Source organism: Oncorhynchus masou, chromosome 32 (assembly GCF_036934945.1).
Source record: "Oncorhynchus masou masou isolate Uvic2021 chromosome 32, UVic_Omas_1.1, whole genome shotgun sequence".
In the NCBI taxonomy this organism is placed as follows: domain Eukaryota; kingdom Metazoa; phylum Chordata; class Actinopteri; order Salmoniformes; family Salmonidae; genus Oncorhynchus; species Oncorhynchus masou.
In genome coordinates, this window is record NC_088243.1 from 60,649,420 (window position 1) to 60,671,815 (window position 22,396).

General features: G+C 47.5%; 1 protein-coding gene across 1 annotated transcript; it reads left to right on the forward strand.

Moving 5' to 3' along the window:
* Positions 1-12,472: 12,472 nt before the first annotated feature.
* Positions 12,473-22,186, forward strand: setd7 (SET domain containing 7, histone lysine methyltransferase). Its single transcript, XM_064954711.1, has 8 exons — positions 12,473-12,629; positions 14,110-14,239; positions 14,360-14,561; positions 14,726-14,915; positions 15,008-15,089; positions 16,667-16,784; positions 20,183-20,340; positions 20,899-22,186. Exons 1-8 carry the CDS (start codon positions 12,518-12,520, stop codon positions 21,086-21,088), a joined length of 1,182 nt encoding a protein of 393 aa, XP_064810783.1. The 5' UTR covers positions 12,473-12,517; the 3' UTR covers positions 21,089-22,186.
* The last annotated feature ends 210 nt before the right edge of the window (positions 22,187-22,396 follow it).

Sequence of the window (22,396 nt, forward strand, 5' to 3'; positions counted from 1 at the left end):
GTGAAGAATCAACAACAAGTGGGACACAATCATGAAGTGGAACAACATTTATTGGATATTTCAAACTTTTTTAACAAATCAAAAACTGAAAAATTGGGCGTGCAAAATTATTCAGCCCCTTTACTTTCAGTGCAGCAAACTCTCTCCAGAAGTTCAGTGAGGATCTCTGAATGATCCAATGTTGACCTAAATGACTAATGATGATAAATACAATCCACCTGTGTGTAATCAAGTCTCCGTATAAATGCACCTGCACTGTGATGGTCTCAGAGGTCCGTTAAAAGCGCAGAAAGCATCATGAAGAACAAGGAACACACCAGGCAGGTCCGAGATACTGTTGTGAAGAAGTTTGAAGCCGGATTTGGATACAAAAAGATTTCCCAAGCTTTAAACATCCCAAGGAGCACTGTGCAAGTGATAATATTGAAATGGAAGGAGTATCAGACCACTGCAAATCTACCAAGACCTGGCAGTCCCTCTAAACTTTCAGCTCATACAAGGAGAAGACTGATCAGAGATGCAGCCAAGAGGCCCATGATCACTCTGGATGAACTGCAGAGATCTACAGCTGAGGTGGGAGACTCTGTCCATAGGACAACAATCAGTCGTATATTGCACAAATCTGGCCTTTATGGAAGAGTGGCAAGAAGAAAGCCATTTCTTAAAGATATCCATAAAAAGTGTTGTTTAAAGTTTGCCACAAGCCACCTGGGAGACACACCAAACATGTGGAAGAAGGTGCTCTGGTCAGATGAAACCAAAATTGAACTTTTTGGCAACAATGCAAAACGTTATGTTTGGCGTAAAAGCAACACAGCTCATCACCCTGAACACACCATCCCCACTGTCAAACATGGTGGTGGCAGCATCATGGTTTGGGCCTGCTTTTATTCAGCAGGGACAGGGAAGATGGTTAAAATTGATGGGAAGATGGATGGAGCCAAATACAGGACCATTCTGGAAGAAAACCTGATGGAGTCTGCAAAAGACCTGAGACTGGGACAGATATTTGTCTTCCAACAAGACAATGATCCAAAACATAAAGCAAAATCTACAATGGAATGGTTCAAAAATAAACATATCCAGGTGTTAGAATCGCCAAGTCAAAGTCCAGACCTGAATCCAATCGAGAATCTGTGGAAAGAACTGAAAACTGCTGTTCACAAATGCTCTCCATCCAACCTCACTGAGCTCGAGCTGTTTTGCAAGGAGGAATGGGAAAAAAATTCAGTCTCTCGATGTGCAAAACTGATAGAGACATACCCCAAGCGACTTACAGCTGTAATCGTAGCAAAAGGTGGCGCTACAAAGTATTAATTTAAGGGGGCTGAATAATTTTGCACGCCCAATTTTTCAGTTTTTGATTTGTTAAAAAAGTTTGAAATATCCAATAAATGTCGTTCCACTTCATGATTGTGTCCCACTTGTTGTTGATTCTTCACAAAAAAATACAGTTTTATATCTTTATGTTTGAAGCCTGAAATGTGGCAAAAGGTCGCAAAGTTCAAGGGGGCCGAATACTTTCGCAAGGCACTGTAGTCTATCTCTCCCTATCCCAGTCTACTGTCCCCACATGCTTCAAGATATCCACCATTGTTCCTGCACCCAAGAAAGCAAAGGTATCTGAACTAAATGACTATCGCCCCATAGCACTCACTTCTGTCATCATGAAGTGCTTTGAGAGACTAGTCAAGGATCATATCACCTCTACCTTACCTGACACCCTAGACCAACTTCAATTTGCTTTCCGCCCCAATAGATCCACAGACGATGCAATCGCCATTGCACTGCACACTGTCCTATCCCATCTGGACAAGAGGAATACCTATGTAAGAAAGCTGTTCCTTGACTATAGCTCAGCATTAAACACCATAGTACCTTCCAAGCTCATCATAAAGCTTGAGGCCCTGGGTCTGAACCCCGCCCTGTGCAACTGGGTCCTGGACTTCCTGACGGGCCGCCCCCAGGTGATGAAGGTAAGAAAAAACACCTCCACTTCGCTGATATTCAACAACGGGGATGCGTGCTCAGCCCTCTTCTGTACTTCCTGTTTAGCCATGACTGCATGGCCTCAAAAGCCTCCAACTCAACCATTAAGTTTGCAGATGACACAACAGTAGTAGGCCTGATTACCAACAATGACGAGACAGCCTACAGGGAGGAGGTGAGGGCCCTGGGAGTGTGGTGCCAGGAAAGTAACCTCTCATTCAACATCAACAAAACAAAGGAGTTGATCATGGACTTCAGGAAACAGCAGCGGGAGCTCCCCCCTATCCACATTGACAGGACCATAGTGGAGAAGATGGAAAGCTCCCAGTTCCTCGGCGTACATATCCTTGACAAACTGAAATGATCCACCCACACAGATAGTGTGGTGAAGAAGGCGCAACAGTACCTCTTCAATTTCAGGAGGTCGCATAAATTTGGCTTGGCACCTAAAACCCTCACAAACTCTTACATATGAAAAATTGAGAGCATCCTTTTGGGCTGTATGGAATTTCCACAACCGCAGGGCTCTCCAGAGGGTGGTGTGGTCTGCCCAACGCATCACCGGTGGCAAACTACCTGCTCTCCAGGACACCTACAGCCCCCGATGTCACAGGAAGGCCAAAAATCATCAAGGACAACAACCACCCGAGCCACTGCCTGTTCACCCCATTATCATCCAGAAGGCGAGGTCTGTACAGGTGCATCAAAGCTGGGACCGAGAGACTGAAAATCAGCTTCTATCTCAAGGCCATCAGACTGTTAAATTCTGTTAAATAGCCATCACTAGCAGATTAGAGGCTGCTGCCCTATATACATAGACTTGGAATCCCTGACCACTTTAATAATGGAGCACTACTCACTTTAATAATGTATACATATTTTGCATTACTCATCTCATATGTCTTCTATCCTATTCTACTCTATCCTATTCTACTGAATCTAAGTCTATACTGCTCTGACATTGCTCGCCCAATATTTATATATACTTAATTCCATTCCTTTACTTTAGATTTGTGTTTATTGTTGTGAATTTGTTAGATATTTCTGTTAGATATTACTGCACTGTTAGAGCTAGAAACCCAAGCATTTTGATATACCTGCAATAACGTTCTTGTCTACTTCCGGGGTAGTGTGTAGCTGAGTCTGAATAAATATGAAGGGATTGTAGCAACGCCAACTATATTATCGCCTTAGCTGTCCAAAATGACAGCTAATTAGCCGTCAATGCCACTAGCTAACTAACATGCTATCAGTTCTCTAACGTTAGTTTCCGCCACAGACATGTGTGTCTTCTAGTCTGTGTTGCCAGCAATGTGTTGATGCATCGCTACGATAGCCTGCTCGTTAACCCTGGCGCCATCGTCAGATCTATGGAAAATTGCTAGCCAAATGGAACTATTTGAAACATTCTTCCTAGCTTGGTAAACTGGTGAATGCGATCAAAGCAGCCAATAAGTTGGCTTACTCATACAGTGGGTTTCCCCCTCCCTTCTTGGCATTGGCCAACTACTTACGAACCTGGTCCAAGGCTAACCCTCACTAGCTTTAAGCACCAACTGTCAGAGCAGCTCACAGATTACTGAACCTGTACATAGCCTACCTATAATTTAGCCCAAACAACTACCTCTTTCCCTACTGTATTTAGATGCACTATTGTAAAGTGGCTGTTCCACTGGATGTCAGAAGGTGAATTCACCGATTTGTAAGTCGCTCTGGATAAGAGCGTCTGCTAAATGACGTAAATGTAAATGTATAACTACTGAACACGTGTATGTGACAAATAAAATTTGATTTGGGTTTGATTTGAGAGTCTGAATACTAAAGTAAATGGAATAGTTCCATTTTTTTATTTTATACATTTGCAAAAATGTCTATACCTGTTTTTGCTTTGTAATTATATGGTATTGTGTGTGTATATTGAGGGGGGAGATGTAATCTATTGTAATGACCTGACTAGATCATAAAATGAGCAATTGTCCAGACAGAGGCTTGAGTTTGCGAATTGACGTTTTATTAAACCAACTTTACACAGGCTACTGTTTGGGCCGTAGCACACGCCAAAAAGATAACAGATAACCCACAAGCCAATCGTGACCTTCTCTTGGGAAGCCCAGACGTAAGAGAGAGAGAACAAAAAGCTGAACCTGGTCTTAACTTCCAATGCTCCACCCCCCCTCCACGCCACTCCGCCAACCACCAGGATGCCCGGCATCAGAACATTCCAGGCATTCCCGTGATTGGCAGATAGCAGGTTGATTGACATGTCGGACCCCGCGAACACCGGGTACTGGTCAGTACAACACAACCACCTCCTAGCCTAACACATAACACACAGCTGTCTGTGCGGGTCGCTACACAGCCCCCCACCACAAAGTCCCTCGTCCCCGAGGGAACAAACAAAGTCTCTGAAGCGACCCGGAGGTCTCCTTTGCCTGCGTGTCCGTGATGGTCGCAGAGTGCCCCTCTGGGAATCAGGGGATGAAGGCATGGGGGACAAGGAAGCGGGAACGGGTAATACAGTCCGTGGCTCTGGGGAACCACGCGGTGACACAGGGGGGGAGACAGGGGGAGTGGGCTGTCTGGAGCCTTGTCTGCGGCACCTGAGGGTGGGTGCCTGGAGAATGTCATTGCCAGAGCGGGGAATTGTGGGGGTTCCTGGGGTTTGGGGAAAAGAGGCCCCTCTGTATGGGGCTAACCTGTCCCGGTGCAGTGCCACCTTTCTCCCCTGGGAGGAAGCTGCACCCGGTACACAACCTCCCCTACCCTCTCCAGGACACTGCAGGGTCCCACCCAGTGACTGTCCAACTTGGGGCATCTGCCTTTTTTCCTTAGGGGGCTGTAGACCCAGACCAGCTCCCCAGCCACAAAGTGCCTTCCCCGGGTGTGCACGTCATAGTTCCTTTTCTGCCTCACACCTGCATTCACCAGCTGCTCCCTGGCGAAGGTGTGGGCTGTCTCCAGGCGGTCCTGGAGTCTCCGGGCATACTCCGGCCCCGGAGGAACATGAGGGCTATCCAGGGGCCGACCAAACGCCATCTCCGCAGGGGTGCGGATCTCTCTCCCCAGCATGAGGAGGGCAGGCGTGCAGGAGGTGGAGTCTTGGACAGCGGAGCGGCATGCCATGAGGACCATAGGCAGGTGCTTGTCCCAGTCCCGCTGGTGTTTGGAAGAGACGATGGCCAGCTGCTGTCCAAGCGTTTTGTTGAAGCGCTCCACAAGGCCATCACTTTGAGGATGGAGAGGAGTAGTGCGGGTCTTGTGCATACCCAGCCTCTCACACATGGTGGCGAACACACGGGACTCAAAGTTTCTGCCTTGGTCGCTGTGGATGGACTCTGCAGCTCCAAACCTGCTGAACATCCCCGCTGTCAGGGCGTCGACGATGGTCTCTGCCTCCTGGTCAGGCAGAGCATAGGCCTCGGGCCATTTTGTGAAATAGTCCATGGCCGTGAGCACCCAGCGGTTTCCACTGTCTGTGGTGGGGAACGGCCCAACTACATCCACTCCCACCCTCTCCATGGGAGCCCCCACTGGGAACTGTTGGAGCTGAGCATGAGAGCGGCCTGGGGGCCCTTTCTCGCTGTGCAGTTGTCACAGCGGCGACAAAAGTCCTCCACATCCCTCTTGTGCTGCCCCCAGTAGAAGCCCTGACGGAGACGGCGCAGTGTTTTTGTGACCCCAAAGTGTCCAGTCCCCACCCCCATGAATACTCTGGAGCACAGCCTCCCGCAATGCTTTTGGGACCACCACCTGCCACCTCTCCTCTCCCGTAGCTGACTCCTTCCATGCCCGCTGTAGCACGCCATCAGCCAGCCGCAGTCTCTCAAACTTTGACCACAACCCTTTGGTCGCGAGTGAGAGCGCTGTCACCTCTTCCCATGGTGGCCTCACCTGCGCCTCTACCCACTGTAGCACTGGCTGTAGGTCTGTGTCCCGTCCCTGCTGCTGCCGCCATTCAGCCACGTCGACAGTCTGCAGCTCGCAGCAGACCGGCCCGCCGCCCGACACACTGTGGCACAGACACCCTCCTCTGCCCGCAGCTCTCTCTCCCGTCCCTCTCTCCGTTCACAGTGGCGGCAGCCGTCTGCAGTACAGGGCCGACGGGACATGGCGTCGGCGTTGGAGTGGCGTGCCCCTGCCCTGTGCACCACCATGAAGTCATACGGCTGAAGCTCCTCCAACCAGCGTGCCACCTGCCCCTCTGGCTCTCTGAAAGACATGAGCCACTGGAGAGCAGAGTGGTCAGTCCTTACAGTAAAGGGCAGACCACCCAGGTAGTACTTGAAGTGTTTGACGGAAGCCACAACAGCCAAGAGCTCCCGCCGGGTGACACAGTAGCGGCGCTCATGTTTGTCAAATGTTTTGCTGAAGTACGCCACCACTCTCTCCCCCTCTGGCCCCACCTGGGCCAGCACCCCACCCATGCCCACATTGCTCGCGTCTGTGTCCAGGATAAAGGGCAAGGTGAGGTCAGGGGGGGCGAGCACGGGGGCCTCGATCAGTGCACGTTTGAGGGTGTTGAACGCCTCCTCACACTCCACTGTCCAAGTGAAAGCCTTGTCCTTCGGCAGCAGGCGGTTCAGTGGAGCAGCAACGCTTGAGAGGCCCCGTACAAACCTCCTGTAGTACGAGGCCAGGCCCAGGAAGCTCTTCAGCTGACGCTGGTCGGTGGGGGTGGGCCAGTCTCTGACAGCCCCTACCTTGTCCTCCATGGTGCTGATCCCCTCCTTCCCCACTCGGTGGCCCAAGAAGGACACCTCTCTCCTCATGAAGTGGCACTTCTCGGGGTGGAGCTTCAGACCTGCGGCAGCCACCCTCTCCAGCACACGCCGTAGCGCCCCCAGGGCTGACTGGAAGGAGCTGCCATGGGCCAGGATGTCATCGAGGTATACCAGACACTGCTGTCGGGGATGCCATCCAGCACCCTGTCCATCAAACGCTCAAAAGTAGCTGGAGCGTTGCACAGGCCAAAGCACAGGACCTTGAACTGCCAGTGTCCTCTGTTAGTGGAGAACGCAGTTTTGGCTCTGGCCTCTGGGGAGAGGGGCACCTGCCAGTAGCCACTGCGGAGGTCTAGTGAGGAGAACCAGGAGGACCCCTAACCAGGTCCAGCGACTCATCGATACGTGGTATGGGGTACGAGTCCTTCCTGGTTACCTCATTCAGCCGCCTGTAGTCCGCACAGAACCTCAGCTTGCCCCCTTCTTCGGAACCATGACGACTGGCGCCGCCCAGGGGCTGTCTGAGGGCTCAATGAAGTCTGCCCGCTGCATCTCCAACACAGCCTTGTCTGCCGCCTCCTGGCGTGCCAGCGGGATACGGCGGGGACGCATCTTGATGGGTCGAGCATCACCTGTGTCGATCTCATGCTGCACCAGATGAGTCTGACCCACCTCTTCCTCACTCAACGCAAAGCTGTCTCTGAATTCAAACAGCAACTGCCACAACCGTTCCTGCTGCTCGGGGTCAAGACCAACACAGTTCCTCCCCATATCTCCCTCACTGCAGACAGTGTCCTCTCCTCTCCCATCTGGGGTAGCTGGGCTGGGGGTTGCGGCCCGGGCTCACAGAGGGCTGTGTCATGGAGGTAGCTGGGGGAATGTAACACACCGCCGTAGGTGACAGGGGGACTGGGGAAAAGTCACACACAGCTGTGGGGGAGGGGGCGCAGCCATGAGTCTCTGCTGCTTTAACTGTTGGAGTAAAGGGTTTGTTGGGTTGAGTGAATGTGACATTAGGGGGAGCCATGGTGACTTCCGTCCCTCCCTGGAAGCTCAGTGTGCCCCTATTTAGGTCTAACTGGCAGCCTGTGCTCCTAAGAAAGTCCAACCCCAGGATACAAGGGTCCTGCACAGCCGCCACCCACACAGGATGACGCACAGTCCTGCCCCCTACTGTCAGAGTCATTATTCCCTTCCCTTTCATGGGTGCCAGCTCACCTGTGACTGTGCGGAGCTGCACAGTTGTAGGCTCACACTGAGTCCAACCTGGCACAATATCTGGCCTCACCAGGGTTACTGTGGACCCAGTGTCCACCAGGGCGGAGCAGGGCACCCCCTCCACAGTGACAGGGACATGACAAAAGTCCCCAACACAGGTCCGGCCCACCACAACAACAGGCTCCATCCGCTTGCCCTCGTCTGCTTCTGGGGGAAGTGGAGCCTTGCTTCCCGTCTGTGCCGGTGGGCTCCTCCTGAAGATGATGGTGGTTGGGATAGAAAGCCAGGGGTCCGCACTACCCGGTCTATGCGGACCCCGAGCCGTTTCCCTGAGCTCTGGGGGACATGGGGCAATCTCGGCGCAGATGGCCTGGCTGGCCACAACCCCAGCAGACCCTGGGACCAGGGCTTGTGTTTCGTGCCGCCTGTAGCGACACAGCCCGAATGAGTTTTGTCATTTCGGCCACCCAAGCAGGCTTTTCCGGCTCCGGGCTGCTCTGCCCCCAGCTCACACAGAGGGTGTGTCTCCCTGCACCCCCACCAAAGCCCCAGCTGAAGCCCCAGCCCACACCAGCTCCCTCTCCAAAGCCATCTCCAAGGCTGTCTGCAATGACTCAGGATGAGCCAGCTGGGTCTGTATGCGCAGCTCCGTAGGAGAGAGCGCCTGTATGAACTGGTCCCGTGCTAGCTCGCTCTGCACGGAGGGGGCATGTGAGCATATGCCCGCCGAGAGAGGCTCTCAATGTCATTAGCTAGCACCCGTAGAGGCTCTCCAGGCTGTCTGCGTCTATTACTCAGTTCGGAGCGCAGTAGCCCGGGCTGTACACACTGTCCATAGCGCCTCCTCAGTGCTCCCACTAAAGCACCATAATCATGCCTGTCCTCGGGGCTAATCAATATCAAACAGGCCAGAGCTTCATCCGTGAGGCATAAAGCCAACTGCAGTGCCCTTTCTTCATCCGACCACCCCTAAAATGAGCTAACAGTTCAAACTGAGCATGAAAAGCTTCCCAATCCGCCTTACCGGAATACTTCGGGGTCTTAACAGATACGGACGCAGCCGGGAACTGGGCGCCGCCATGTTTGTTTACATCCTGAGCCCCAGATTCCTCGTCACGCCGCGTCGACGTCGCCACTTCGGTCCGCCCACCAGAATCCGCGCGAAATACAGACGACGAAGCACTCATGCCCGCTTCAGCCGCCATCGCTCTAACGTCCTCCCTCAAGCGGCCTCTGCGCTCCGACGCCCTGGCGATCTCCTCAGACAGAACCCCGACGTCCATTCACACGCATCTCCTTGGCCATAATCGTCCCCTACCTCCACCTTCACTTTCGGATTCCCTCGACGCATTTTCAATCCCCGTTCTCACCTACGGTAGCTAGCCACATAAGTCAGCTAGCTAGCTGGCTAACTTGTATTAACGTTTTTACTTCTGACACCAATGTAATGACCTGACTAGATCATAAAATGAGCAATTGTCCAGACAGAGGCTTGAGTTTGCGAATTGACGTTTTATTAAACCAACTTTACACAGGCTACTGTTTGGGCCGTAGCACACGCCAAAAAGATAACAGATAACCCACAAGCCAATCGTGACCTTCTCTTGGGAAGCCCAGACGTAAGAGAGAGAGAACAAAAAGCTGAACCTGGTCTTAACTTCCAATGCTCCACCCCCCCTCCACGCCACTCCGCCAACCACCAGGATGCCCGGCATCAGAACATTCCAGGCATTCCCGTGATTGGCAGATAGCAGGTTGATTGACATGTCGGACCCCGCGAACACCGGGTACTGGTCAGTACAACACAACCACCTCCTAGCCTAACACATAACACACAGCTGTCTGTGCGGGTCGCTACACTATTTTAGAATAAGGCTGTAACAAAATGTGAAAAAAGTCAAGGGGTCAGAGTGCAGTCGTGGCCAAATCTTTTGAGAATGACACAAATATTATTTTTCATAGTCTGCTGCCTCAGTTTGTATGATGGCAATTTGCATATACTCCAGAATGTTATGAAGCGTGATCAGATGATTTGCAATTAATTGCAAAGTCCCTCTTTGCCATGCAAATGAACTAAATGAACCCTGCCACAAAAGGACCAGCTGACATCATGTCAGTGATTCTCTCATTAACACAGGTGTGAGTGTTGATGAGGACAATGCTGGAGATCACTCTGTCATGCTGATTGAGTTTGAATCACAGACTAGAAGCTGCAAAAGGAGGGTGGTGCTTGGAATCATTGTTCTTCCTCTGTCAACCATGGTTACCTGCAAGGAAACGCGTGCTGTCATCATTGCTTTGCACAAAAAGGGCTTCACAGGCAAGGATATTGCTGCCAGTAAGATTGCACCTAAATCAACCATTTATCGGATCATCAAGAACTTCAAGGAGAACGGTTCAATTGTTGTGAAGAAGGCTTCAGGGTGTCCAAGAAAGACCAGCAAGCGCCAGGACCGTCTCCCAATGTCGATTCAGCTGCGGAATCGGGGCACCACCAGTACAGAGCTTGCTCAGGAATGGCAGTAGGCAGGTGTGAGTGCATCTGCACGCACAGTGAGGCAAAGACTTTTGGAGGATGGCTTGGTGTCAAGAAGGGCAGCAAAGAAGCTTCTTCTCGGCCTCCCGGGTGGCGCAGTGGTTAAGGGTGCTGTACTGCAGTGCCAGCTGTGCCATCAGAGACTCTGGGTTCGCGCCCAGGCTCTGTCGTAACTGGGCGACGCACAATTGGCCTAGTGTCGTCCGGGTTAGAGGGCTTGGAGCACTACTCCTTGTCTCATTGTGCACCAGTGACTCCTGTGGCGGGCCAGGTGCAGTGCGAGCTAGCCAAGGTTCCCAGGTGCATGGTGTTTCCTCCGACACATCGGTGCAGCCGGCTTCCGGCGCTGTGTTAAGAAGCAGCTAGGTTGGGTTGTGTATCAGAGGATGCATGACTTTCAACCTTTGTGGGGGTTAAAAAAAAAGAAAAGAAAAAAAGAAGCCACTTCTCTCCAGGAAAAATATCAGGGGCAGACTGATATTCTGCAAAAGTACAGGGATTGGACTGCTGAGGACTGGGGTAAAGTCATTTTCTCTGATGAATCCCCTTTACGATTGTTTGGGGCATCCGGAAAAAGCTTGTCCGAAGAAGACAAGGTGAGCGCTACCATCAGTCCTGTGTCATGCCAACAGTAAAGCATTCTGAGACCTATGTGAGGTTGCTTCTCAGCCAAGGGAGTGGGCTCACTCACAATTTTGATTAAGAACACAGCCATGAATAAAGAATGATACCAACACATCCTCCGAGAGCAACTTCTCCCAACCATCCAGGAACAGTTTGGTGACAATGCCTTTTTCCAGCATGATGGAGCACCTTGCCATAAGACAAAAGTGATAACTAAGTGGCTCGGGGAACAAAACATTGATATTTTGGGTTCATGGCCAGGAAACTTCCCAGACTTTAATCCCATTGAGAACTTGTGGTCAATCCTCAAGTGGCGGATGGACAAACAAAACCCCACTATTTCTGACAAATTCCAAGCATTGATTATGCAAGAATGGGCTGCCATCAGCTGCCATGTGGCCCAGAAGTTAATTATCAGCATGCCAGGGAGGATTGCAGAGGTCTTGAAAAAGAAGAGTCAACACTGCAAATATTGACTATTTGCATCAACTTCATGTAATTGTCAATAAAAGCCCTTGACACTTATGAAATGGGGTGGCAGGGTAGCCTAGAGGTTAGAGCGTTGGACTAGCAACTGGAAGGTTGCAAGTTCAAACCCCCGAGCTGACAAGGTACAAATCTGTCGTTCTGCCCCTAACCTACTGTTCCTAGGCCGTCATTGAAAATAAGAATTTGTTCTTAACTGACTTGCCTGGTTAAATAAAGGTAAAATAAAAAATGCTTGGAATTATACTTCAGTATTCCATAGTAACATCTGAAAAAAATATCTGAAGACACTGAAGCAGAAATGTTGTGAAAATTAATATTTGTGTCATTCTCAAAACTTTTGGCCACGACTGTACTTTACAAATGAACTGGATGTAGACAGGAGGAGTATTATATACCAGCTGAGCCAAAATGCTGCAATTGTGTTGGTAAACATCCACCCAAATTTCTGAAGTGTCCTGTTAGGGAGAAGGTGATGGAGGTGGCAAGAATAAGGGCTGTCCAGAATGTCTCCCATCCGTAGGCATTGAGAAGAGTGGAAGAAAGGCATGAAGTTGAAGAAGTAATAGTAGTAGGAGTAGAGACACAAGATGATGTTCCTTGTCAACAGAGGGATCCTGACATGTTCCATGTTAATTAAGAAGGTGCAATTTGTTGCGTTTACTTTGGTTATCAACTGCACAGAGCAAACGGAAATAGGATCGGAGAAAATTGTCATGATTGTGAGTGCAATTGAGCGTTTTGGGGACTTGGGAACTTTTCTGCAGAGGCATTACAAGGAATCTTGTTGATGAATGCTCCGTCTCCCCGCAATGTAATATATTATTTTGTTTTCTTTCAACACCCGGTACAGTAGGTGGCGGCAATACACCTATAGGTGTATTCTGCCATAACACTTTAAAGAAGAAGAAGAAAAGAGCTGAGGGAAGCAGTGTAGTGGTTGATGAAGTGCAAAATATTACAAAATCGACCGCAACACGTCAATTCTCTGCGCGTGTCATCCACGGAGAGGGCCACTATGGACAGCGATGATGATATGGAAGAAGTCGTTGAAGGTACGGAAAAGGCTGACAAGCGCATATGCGTCGTTTTTTGTGTATTTGTTACATATTTTCCGGTAAACTCTCCGCATAATATACCATGAACAAATTGATATTATGGTTTTTGACAGGGGTTGTGGGCCCGTCGCGCCCGGGACTTTATTTCCGATAAAGCCCACTTCGGGCGAGCGAGGTAGCAGTAGCGACATAAAACTGGGCTGATGTGCTTTGACACTCGAGTTAAAATGCAGTTAGAAAAATGTATTACATTGTACTGTAAACGATTTGCGTGCGCTCTGGACACGTAGGCTACGTCGATACGTTTGCCAAAATTGTAGACTTGACCTAAAGTTTGTCATATTAGGTGCTGCGCTAAATCCTTTACTAACCGTAGGCCTACTTTCTTTTACATCACAAAATTGTTACTTTTAGAACATTTTTGTTATTCACAGCCAACATGTGCTGACGCAGTAACATTGTATTTAGGGAATATCAGGGGTAATTCGATATGCATAGGGTCAGACGACCGCGTGCGTGCGAGTTCTTGTGCATGTTGACAATTCCATATGTAGCTGCTGGCACCTGGTTACTTATATTTTGTTTAGGGTTGAGTTAAACTAAAATAATTAAATATAGCAGACAACCGTTAGGTTCGGCTGCAACACCCTCCGAACCAACTAGTCTTAAAGCTCCTACTCCATGGCGCAAATAGTAATTCATATCAGTTGATGTGGTCCTGCTACTCATTCAGTTAAAATGATCACAAGAGCAGAGAAAGGCCAATGCATTTCACAACCCACACATGATTTACTGCACACACACTATGTAATTGTTTGAAACCTGGACGTTTTACCAAATGTAATAAGGCATGTCTTACCTTGCTTCATGGTAGCCTAGCCAAAATCCGACCATAGTAACGTTGAGGGAATTATTACTCATATGCCATTGAAACCAACATTTCTCTTGGTTTACAAATCAACATTTTTCACTAGCCAGAGGCACAAACCTAGTCATATTATATGATTAGGATTGTGCCTTTGGTTGATGAAAAAAATGTCGCTTTGGAAACCAAGAGAAGCAAGGTATAGTATTACCAACCCTGAAGTGGTGCTGCCATGGCACACAAGTGGTCAGGTTGCCTGAATAGCATCAGACTTTGATCTGGATCAGGACAGCGAGCACAGCGAAGGGTGCATTTATCATCTCGACTCAAAAGTTATCTGGTCGTTTTCGCCAATTGGATAGGATTAAATGCATAGGAATAGAACAGGTGTCCCCATTCAAGTCGATGAGTCATCCATTCTATTTATTCTATGCATTTAATCCTATCTGATAACTTTTGAAAAACTGGGCCCAAATACAGTGAATTGGCAATAATGCAGACTCCTAAATGTGTGGTTCTTTTTCCGAGATGGTTTGTAGCAATGGAGGCTGTTGAACTCCAGTGTAAACTGTCTTGTGCCTCTGTCCAATCCTGATGTGTGTGTGTATCCAGGCCCTCTGGATGAGGATGACCAGCCTCACGGGTTCTGTACAGTCACCTTCTCCTCCAGTGATCGCTTTGAAGGACATTTTACACATGGAGAAAAGAATGGGAAGGGCAAGTTCTTCTTTTTCGATGGCAGGTATGACAGAAAAGCATATGCAGTCCATTCAAGTGTGACTGATCTCACTCGCTCGGTCAGGCTCTTATCAAGCTATGTTGCCTTGCCTTAATTAACCCTCTCCCTTCCTCCCCTCCATAGCACCTTGGAGGGGTTCTATGTGGACGATGCGTTACAGGGTCAGGGGGTATACTCGTACGAGGATGGAGGGGTCCTCCGTGGGACCTATATGGATGGGGACCTCAACGGCCCTGCACAGGAGTTTGACTCTGAGGGCCGGCTGATGTTTGAAGGCCAGTACAAAGACAACAGCCGCTGTGGGGAGTGTTGGGTCTACTACCCTGTGAGTCATCATAATCACCTGTAACTTATGTTACACTACACAAGTTACATTGAGATGTTATAGGGAGGAGAACCTACCACTGAAGTTGGTTGCTTTTCCATATTCAATAATGAAGAATGAATTGATTGAACGCTCAACTAATTGCTGTCTGTGTGTGTGTCCAGGACCGTGGCAGTGTATTTGGGCAGGTGAACGAGGATGGCGAGATGACCGGTAAAGCAGTGGCGTATGTTTACCCTGATGGCCAAACGGCTCTCTACGGGAGCTTCGTGGAGGGGGAGCTGATCGAGGCTCGACTCGCCGCCCTGGTTTCCATGGAGACCACCAGACCACACTTTGACGTTTCATCTGACAGTAAGTGACATGAGACACAGCACAAGTAAACTGGTAGTCAAATATAATGCTATATGTTTTCTAAAATTTCAGCATTTCCTGTTCTTTCTTAGGCCCTGTGTACTCCTATGATAAATCCACTTCCACCTGTATCGCTACCCACACTCTTCTTCCAGACCCCTATGAAAGCAAAAGGTAGGTACAGTGCATTCAGACCGTATTCAAACCCCTTGACTTTTTTCCACATTTTGTTGCGTCACAGCCTTATTCTAAAATGTATTAAATACATACAAAGTCCTCATCAATCTACACAATACCCCACAATGACAAAGTGAAAACATTTTTAAAAAACATTTTTGCAAATCTATATATATATTTAAAAAAATACCTTATTTACAGGTATTCAGACCCTTTGCTATGAGATTTGAAATTGAGCTCCGGTGCTTCCCGTTTCCATTGATCATCCTTGATGTTTCTACAACTTGATTGGAGTCCACCTGTGGTAACTTCAATTAATTGGATATGATTTGGAAAGGCACACAGTTGACAGTGCATGTCAGCACAAAAACCAAGCCATGCGGTCGAAGGAATTGTCCATAAAGCTCAGAGATCGGATCGTGTCGAGGCACAGATCTGGAGAAGGGAAGCAAAAAATGTCTGCAGCATTGAAGGTCCCCAAGAACACATTGGCCTAGTGGTTAGAGCGTTGGGTTAGTAACCGGAAGGTTGCAAGTTCAAATCCCCAAGCTGGCAAGGTACAAATCTGTTGTTCTGCCCCTTAACCTCCTAGGTCGTCATTGAAAATAATTTGTTCTTAACTGACTTGCCTAGTTAAAGGTAAAATAAAAAAAATCTTAAATGAAAGAAGTTTGGTGCCACGAAGACCCTTCCTAGAGCTGGCCAAACTGAACAATCGGGGGTGAAGAGCCTTGGTCAGGGAGGTGCCCAAGAACCCGAAGGTCACTCTGACCCACTGTGGAGATGGGAAAACCTTCCAGAAAGACAACCATATCTGCAGCACTCTACCAATCAGGCCTTTATGGTGGTGGCCAGACAGAAGCCAAAAGGAAACAAGAGTCTCTGGTCTGATGAAACCAAAATTGAAAATCTTTGCCAAGTGCCACGTATGGAGGAAACCTGGCACCGTCCCTATGGTGAAGCGTAGTCTGACGTAGTCTGGCTGTCGAAACATTGGTAATTACATTTTTGTGTATGGCGGTGACCGCATCATGCTGTGGGGAAATTTTTCAACTCCAGGGACTGGGAGACTAGTCCGGCTCGAGGGAGAGATGAACAGACGAAAGTACAGAGATCCTTGATGAAAACCTACTCCAGAGTGCTCAGAACCTCAGAATGGGCCGACGGTTCACCTTCCAACAGGATAACGATCTTAAGCAAAAAGCCAAGACAACGCAGAAGTGGCTTCAAGACTCTGAATGTCCTTGAGGGGCCCAGCTGTGCTCCCCATCCAACCTGACAGAGATTGAGAGGAACTGCAGAGAAGAATTGGAGAAACTCCCCAAATACAGGTGTGCCAAGCTTGTAGTGTCATATCCAAGGAGACTCAAGGCTGTAATCAATGCCAAAGGTGCTCCAACAAAGTACTGAGTAAAGGGACTGAATACTTATGTAAATGTGATATTTCTGTTTTCCATTTTTAATACATTTGTTTTTGCATAGACATATCCTATGGGTTTACCTTTGGCTATCGTATAAAAGGGAGAAGCTGATCTGAGGTCAGTTTTGCTGCTTCATTCCCTGTTGTGTCACAGGGTATTTGTGGCAGACTCACTGATCTCAGGAGCAGGAGAAGGCTTGTTTGCCAAGATGGATGTTGAGGCCAATGTTGTAATGGCCTTTTACAACGGAGTACGCATCACACACTCAGAGGTAAGAGGGAGACAGAGCTGTGTTTGTGTGTCAAATCAAATGTTACTTGTCACATGCTTTGTAAACAACAGGTGTAGACCAACATTGAAATGCTTACTTACAGTCCCTTCCCAACAATGTAGAGGGGGAAAAATAGAGAAATAATAACGCAAGGAAATAATAGACCATGTGTAATGATAACTTGGCTATATACATGGGGTACCAGTACCAAGTCAATGTGCAGGGGTACAAGGTAATTGAGATAGATATGTATCGTGGTTCCTCCTTTAAAAGTTGCGAGCGTACACCGTGAGACTTAGGTCATTTGTGGTTTAGTACGGTACTCTGCATCACCACTTCATTGCTCCAGACCAGCGCAATGGGGAGTTAGAGCACTGATTATACTTTTGAGTGGCGCAACGGTCTAATGCAAGCTGTGTTGCTACAAATACCCGTGCTGGCCTCGACTGGGAGACCCATGAGATGACTAGGTTTTTGGTTTCTCTGCCTATAAAACCATTTATAACTATTTCTGTTTAACTGGGTTTATTTACAAATTAGTAACAATGTCTCACCCCATGTCCAAGAATGGCCTTTTTCCTCGCTCATTTTACGTTATTTGAAAATGAAATAATCTCCAAAATATTTAAGGGGCATTGCACTAATAATGGCGCTGACTAGGGAAACGTTCCCGCTGTTCTGTTCTTAGTGCCAGTCTGCACGTACAAAATAAAACAATGTAACTACACTGCTCAAAAAAATAAAGGGAACACTAAAATAAAACATCCTAGATCTGAATGAATGAAATATTCTTATTAAATACTTTTTAAATACTTTACATAGTTGAATGTGCTGACAACAAAATCACACACAAATTATCAATGGAAATCAAATTTATCAACCCATGGAGGTCTGGATTTGGAGTCTCACTCAAAATTTAAGTGGAAAACTACACTACAGGCTGATCCAACTTTGATGTAATGTCCTTAAAACAAGTCAAAATGAGGCTCTGTAGTGTGTGTGGCCTCCATGTGCCTGTATGACCTCCCTACAACGCCTGGGCATGCTCCTGATGAGGTGGATGGTCTCCTGAGGGATCTCCTCAGACCTGGATTAAAGCATCCGCCAACTCCTGGACAGTCTGTGGTGCAACGTCGCGTTGGTGGATGGAGCGAGACATGATGTCCCAGATGTGCTCAATTGGGTTCAGGTCTGGGGAACGGGCGGGCCAGTCCATAGCATCAATGCCTTCCTCTTGCAGGAACTGCTGACACACTCCAGCCACATGAGGTCTAGCATTGTCTTGCATTAGGAGGAACCCAGGGCCAACCGCACCAGCATATGGTCTCACAAGGGGTCTGAGGATCTCATCTCGGTACCTAATGGCAGTCAGGCTACCTCTGGCGAGCACATGGAGGGCTGTGCAGGCCCCCAAAGAAATGCCACCCCACACCATGACTGACCCACCGCCAAACCGGTCATTCTGGAGGATGTTGCAGGCAGTAGAACATTCTCCATGGCGTCTCCAGACTCTGTCACATGTGCTCAGTGTGAACCTGCTTACATCTGTGAAGAGCACAGGGCGCCAGTGGCGAATTTGCCAATCTTGGTGTTCTCTGGCAAATGCCAAACGTCCTGCACGGTGTTGGGCTGTAAGCACAACCCCCACCTGTGGACGTCGGGGCCCTCATACCACCCTCATGGAGTCTGTTTCTGACCATTTGAGCAGACACATGCACATTTGTGGCCTGCTGGAGGTCATTTTGCAGGGCTCTGGCAGTGCTCCTCCTTGCACAAAGGCGGAGGTAGCGGTCCTGCTGCTGGGTTGTTGCCCTCCTACGGCCTCCTCCACGTCTCCTGATGTACTGGCCTGTCTCCTGGTAGCGCCTCCATGCTCTGGACACTACGCTGAAAGACACAGCAAACCTTCTTACCACAGCTCGCATTGATGTTCCATCCTGGATGAGCTGCACTACCTGAGCCACTTGTGTGGGTTGTAGACTCTGTCTCATGCTACCACTAGAGTGAAAGCACCGCCAGCATTCAAAAGTGACCAAAACATCAGCCGGGAAACATAGGAACTGAGAAGTGGTCTGTGGTCACCACCTGCAGAACAGAACCACTCCTTTATTGGGGGTGTCTTGCTAATTGCCTATAATATCCACCTGTTGTCTATTCAATTTGCACAACAGCATGTGAAATTTATTGTCAATCAGTGTTGCTTCCGGAGTGGACAGTTTGATTTCACAGAAGTGTGATTGACTTGGAGTTACATTGTTGTTTAAGTGTTCCCTTTATTTTTTTGAGCAGTGTAATAATGGCATCTTTATGCTTTCATTAATAAAATAATGATAAAATACTCTGGCATTTAGATTTGTTTATTTAGTTATGGATCCATAACGATTTACTATGGGAATAAATATCACTGAATTACAGAAATATTCTCATCCTCTATATGTAATTGTTGGCGTAGTCACATTTTTCAATATACTGTAGACCTACCGTAGGCGTCATGAGTCTCAGTGTTGAGTAATGTGCTGTTAAAAGTGGTTTAGGTCTTGTTTATTTAAAGAGCATATTGACGTTAGAAGCAATAGCCTACAACAATTTTAATACCGTTTCGCACTGCTCTGAGACAAGCAATCAATGAGAATTATTTTCACTGAATCTCCGTTTCTGGTGTTGGTTAGACTAGAATTACAAAATTAGGGTGTAGAAATGTTATGCTCTTAGTGTAACTTTTTTTATTTAACTACGCAAGTCGAACAAAATCTTCTTTACAAGAACAGCCTACTCATTCCTCCCCGTTGGAGAATTGAACCCCGGTCTCCCACAAGCGTGCCCTACCCGCACGACACCGATTCTTTAGCTAAATTGCCCAGTAAAGTACTCCTGACCGTCACATTGTACAGCGCCATATTTTCCGTTCCATCCTAGGTTTTTCTTGGAATAGAAATACCATAATATTAATCTAATGAATTAAGCAAGTACCAGTCACACTTAAATAACGTGCCATAGAATTCTGCGGCAACATACAAGCTGCGCCGCAGCACGCTGCAACTTTTAAAGGTGGAACCACTGTTGGTATGGGTAAAGTGACTAGGCAACAGAATAGAAAATACATAACAGCAGTGTATGTGATGAGTCAAAATAGTTCATGCAAATATGGTCAATGCAGATAGTCTGGCTAGCTATTTGGTTAACTATTTATACGTGTGTGTGTTCATGCAAAACCAGCTTAAGCTCAAGGCGATGTTATGTAAAATTTTCACAAAGACCAGGTATGGGCAATAATCATTCACATGGCAAACCAAATACTGTGTATATAGAGGTCTGTGCCAAACACAACTTAATTTTCAAATTAAATACTTGTTGTTTTTGTTGTTGTTGTTTGTGGTGTTGCCAACGGTGCTTCCCAGGTAGACACTAGGGATTGGTCCCTGAACGGGAACACCATCTCCCTGGATGAGGACACGGTGATTGACGTTCCACAGCCCTTCCACCAGATGGACAGATACTGTGCCTCGCTGGGACACAAGGCCAACCACTCCTTCACCCCAAACTGCAAATATGACCCGTGAGAATAATCCAAGCATAACAGGAACAAATATGACTCAACTTGAGAGCAACATGATGTTCAGGAGGGTACAATGTTCTGAAGAGTAAAGATAGAATACATTACATTGCAGATTTTCATACCATTTCTGTACCACCCCGGGGTATACGGTGTAACTGAAAGTGCACACAAGGTGTGCTATTAATAATAATTCAACTCACACAACAATTTCGGCAACAGGGATCTTGAGATTGAATGTCTGCTGTTACCATGAAGCTTGATCTTTACATCTAACCACTTCGTAAGTAAGGTAGCAAACCAAATTCATAGCTGGAGCCCTGTGCTGGATATAATTTATTTCTTAGTTATACTTAACTTAGAATTATAAGCAGTGGTGTAGCACGCAGCCCCCGTGAGGCGTGGGTGCCCCAAACCTACAATGTTTTTTTACAGTATTGAAAATCATTCCGTTGGTATAAACGATATATATCGTCCGAGCCTAATGTATTGTCATGTTCTATTCCAGTATATGTTCCATTATTAAAAACGCGTCTGTCTGTTGTTCATTTGTTTTCTCAGATTCGTCCACCCTCGTTTTGGACCCATCAAGTGCGTCCGCACCCTGCAGGCGGTGCAGAGGGATGAGGAGCTGACTGTTGCCTATGGTTACGACCACGAGCCATCGGGGAAGAGCGGTCCGGAAGCACCAGACTGGTACAAACAGGAACTGCAGGCCTTCCAGCAAAGACAGGCTACCAACGGGCAGTAAAAAAAACGCACTACTACTCCACTCAATCTACCCAAACAACTACTACAATTAAGCATCTACTACTCCAGTCGTATAACTGCTACCCACCTCCATGCCCTTTGCACAGGAGCAATAAGTCCCAAAATGTAAAAAATAAAATAATTTCAAAATACCGACCCAGTTGGGGCGACTTTCCCGACCTGAACTAATGTTACCCTTACACCCAAACACCCTCTATCTTAACAGTGCTCTCAATGAAGCCCTGTTTCAACCTCCACCTACTCATTGATAACCGCCCTCCTCTAGACTGAACCCCTCTGCCTGAGCCCCCAGTCTTGCTACGGCTGCTCCTTGAGGACAAATGGCACAGACTCTTTCCAAACATTGAAGGATTGTTCCAGAGCTTGGCAGGTGTGAGATGTCGCTTTGTATGATATAGGAATGGGACACTGCTGTCTGTACGTGGGTGAGGATGTTATGGTGCTATGGAGATCAGCACTAACCCAGCCACACTTGCACTTAAACACAGGAACATATGGTTTACGTCAAGAGACCAATCAGATGTAATGTACAAGGTTTACTGCTGTATTTGCTGCTTTGTGAGTCTTGTTCTCCCCAACCTGTCTTTTATACAACCTATGGACATGAACTGGTATGTGGAGTGTCCTTGATATTAGTTTGGTAATTGTGATGAAGTTAGACCCCTATTCCTTTTACTCTGCTGTGACAGGATGTGTACTGGCTGTTTAAACCTTGTTCCTGTGTCAATCTAAATAGGTTTCAAGACATTGGTGTTGCCAAATCATTTCTCCAACATCACCTGAGTATAGTATAAATTAGATTCTAAATGGCCTCTTGTGCCACTTAGAGTAAATTGACATGGTTGGCATTCTAACCTTTTTTTTTGACATGCATTAAATACTAACCAATGATGTCTATAGTTATTTAGTTACATTTATCAACACTTCTCACCTTTTGGTTTGTGTTATTGTCAACTCTGCACATGATTCAGACCAATAAGTGAGCTCATCTTTGGAGACTGCTTCTCTTTTGGATAAAAAGGTCAACTGTGATGGAAGTAGCCCAGACTAAACACAAATAAAGACTACATGAACCATCCCACTGTGACTTGCAAAGATTTCTTTATTCTAACGTGCTAGTTTTAACAAAGAGAATGTGTAAATTATTCATGTATTGATTAATCTCTATTGGCAATAGTTAAGTAGTATTCAAAACCAGATTTGTGTTAGCTCATGAAACGCAACATCGCGAGAAGGAACTACCTCCTACCTACCAGAATGATGGCCAATAAGGGGTTAAATATTTGCA

Excerpts from the sequence above, each read along its gene's own strand:
- setd7 (XM_064954711.1), top strand. The coding sequence starts at position 12,518 with ATGAAGTGCAAAATATTACAAAATCGACCGCAACACGTCAATTCTCTG. Across the intron at positions 14,562-14,725 it reads AGTGTTGGGTCTACTACCCT|GACCGTGGCAGTGTATTTGG; the intron begins GTGAGTCATCAT and ends GTGTGTGTCCAG. Across the intron at positions 20,341-20,898 it reads CCAAACTGCAAATATGACCC|ATTCGTCCACCCTCGTTTTG; the intron begins GTGAGAATAATC and ends TTGTTTTCTCAG.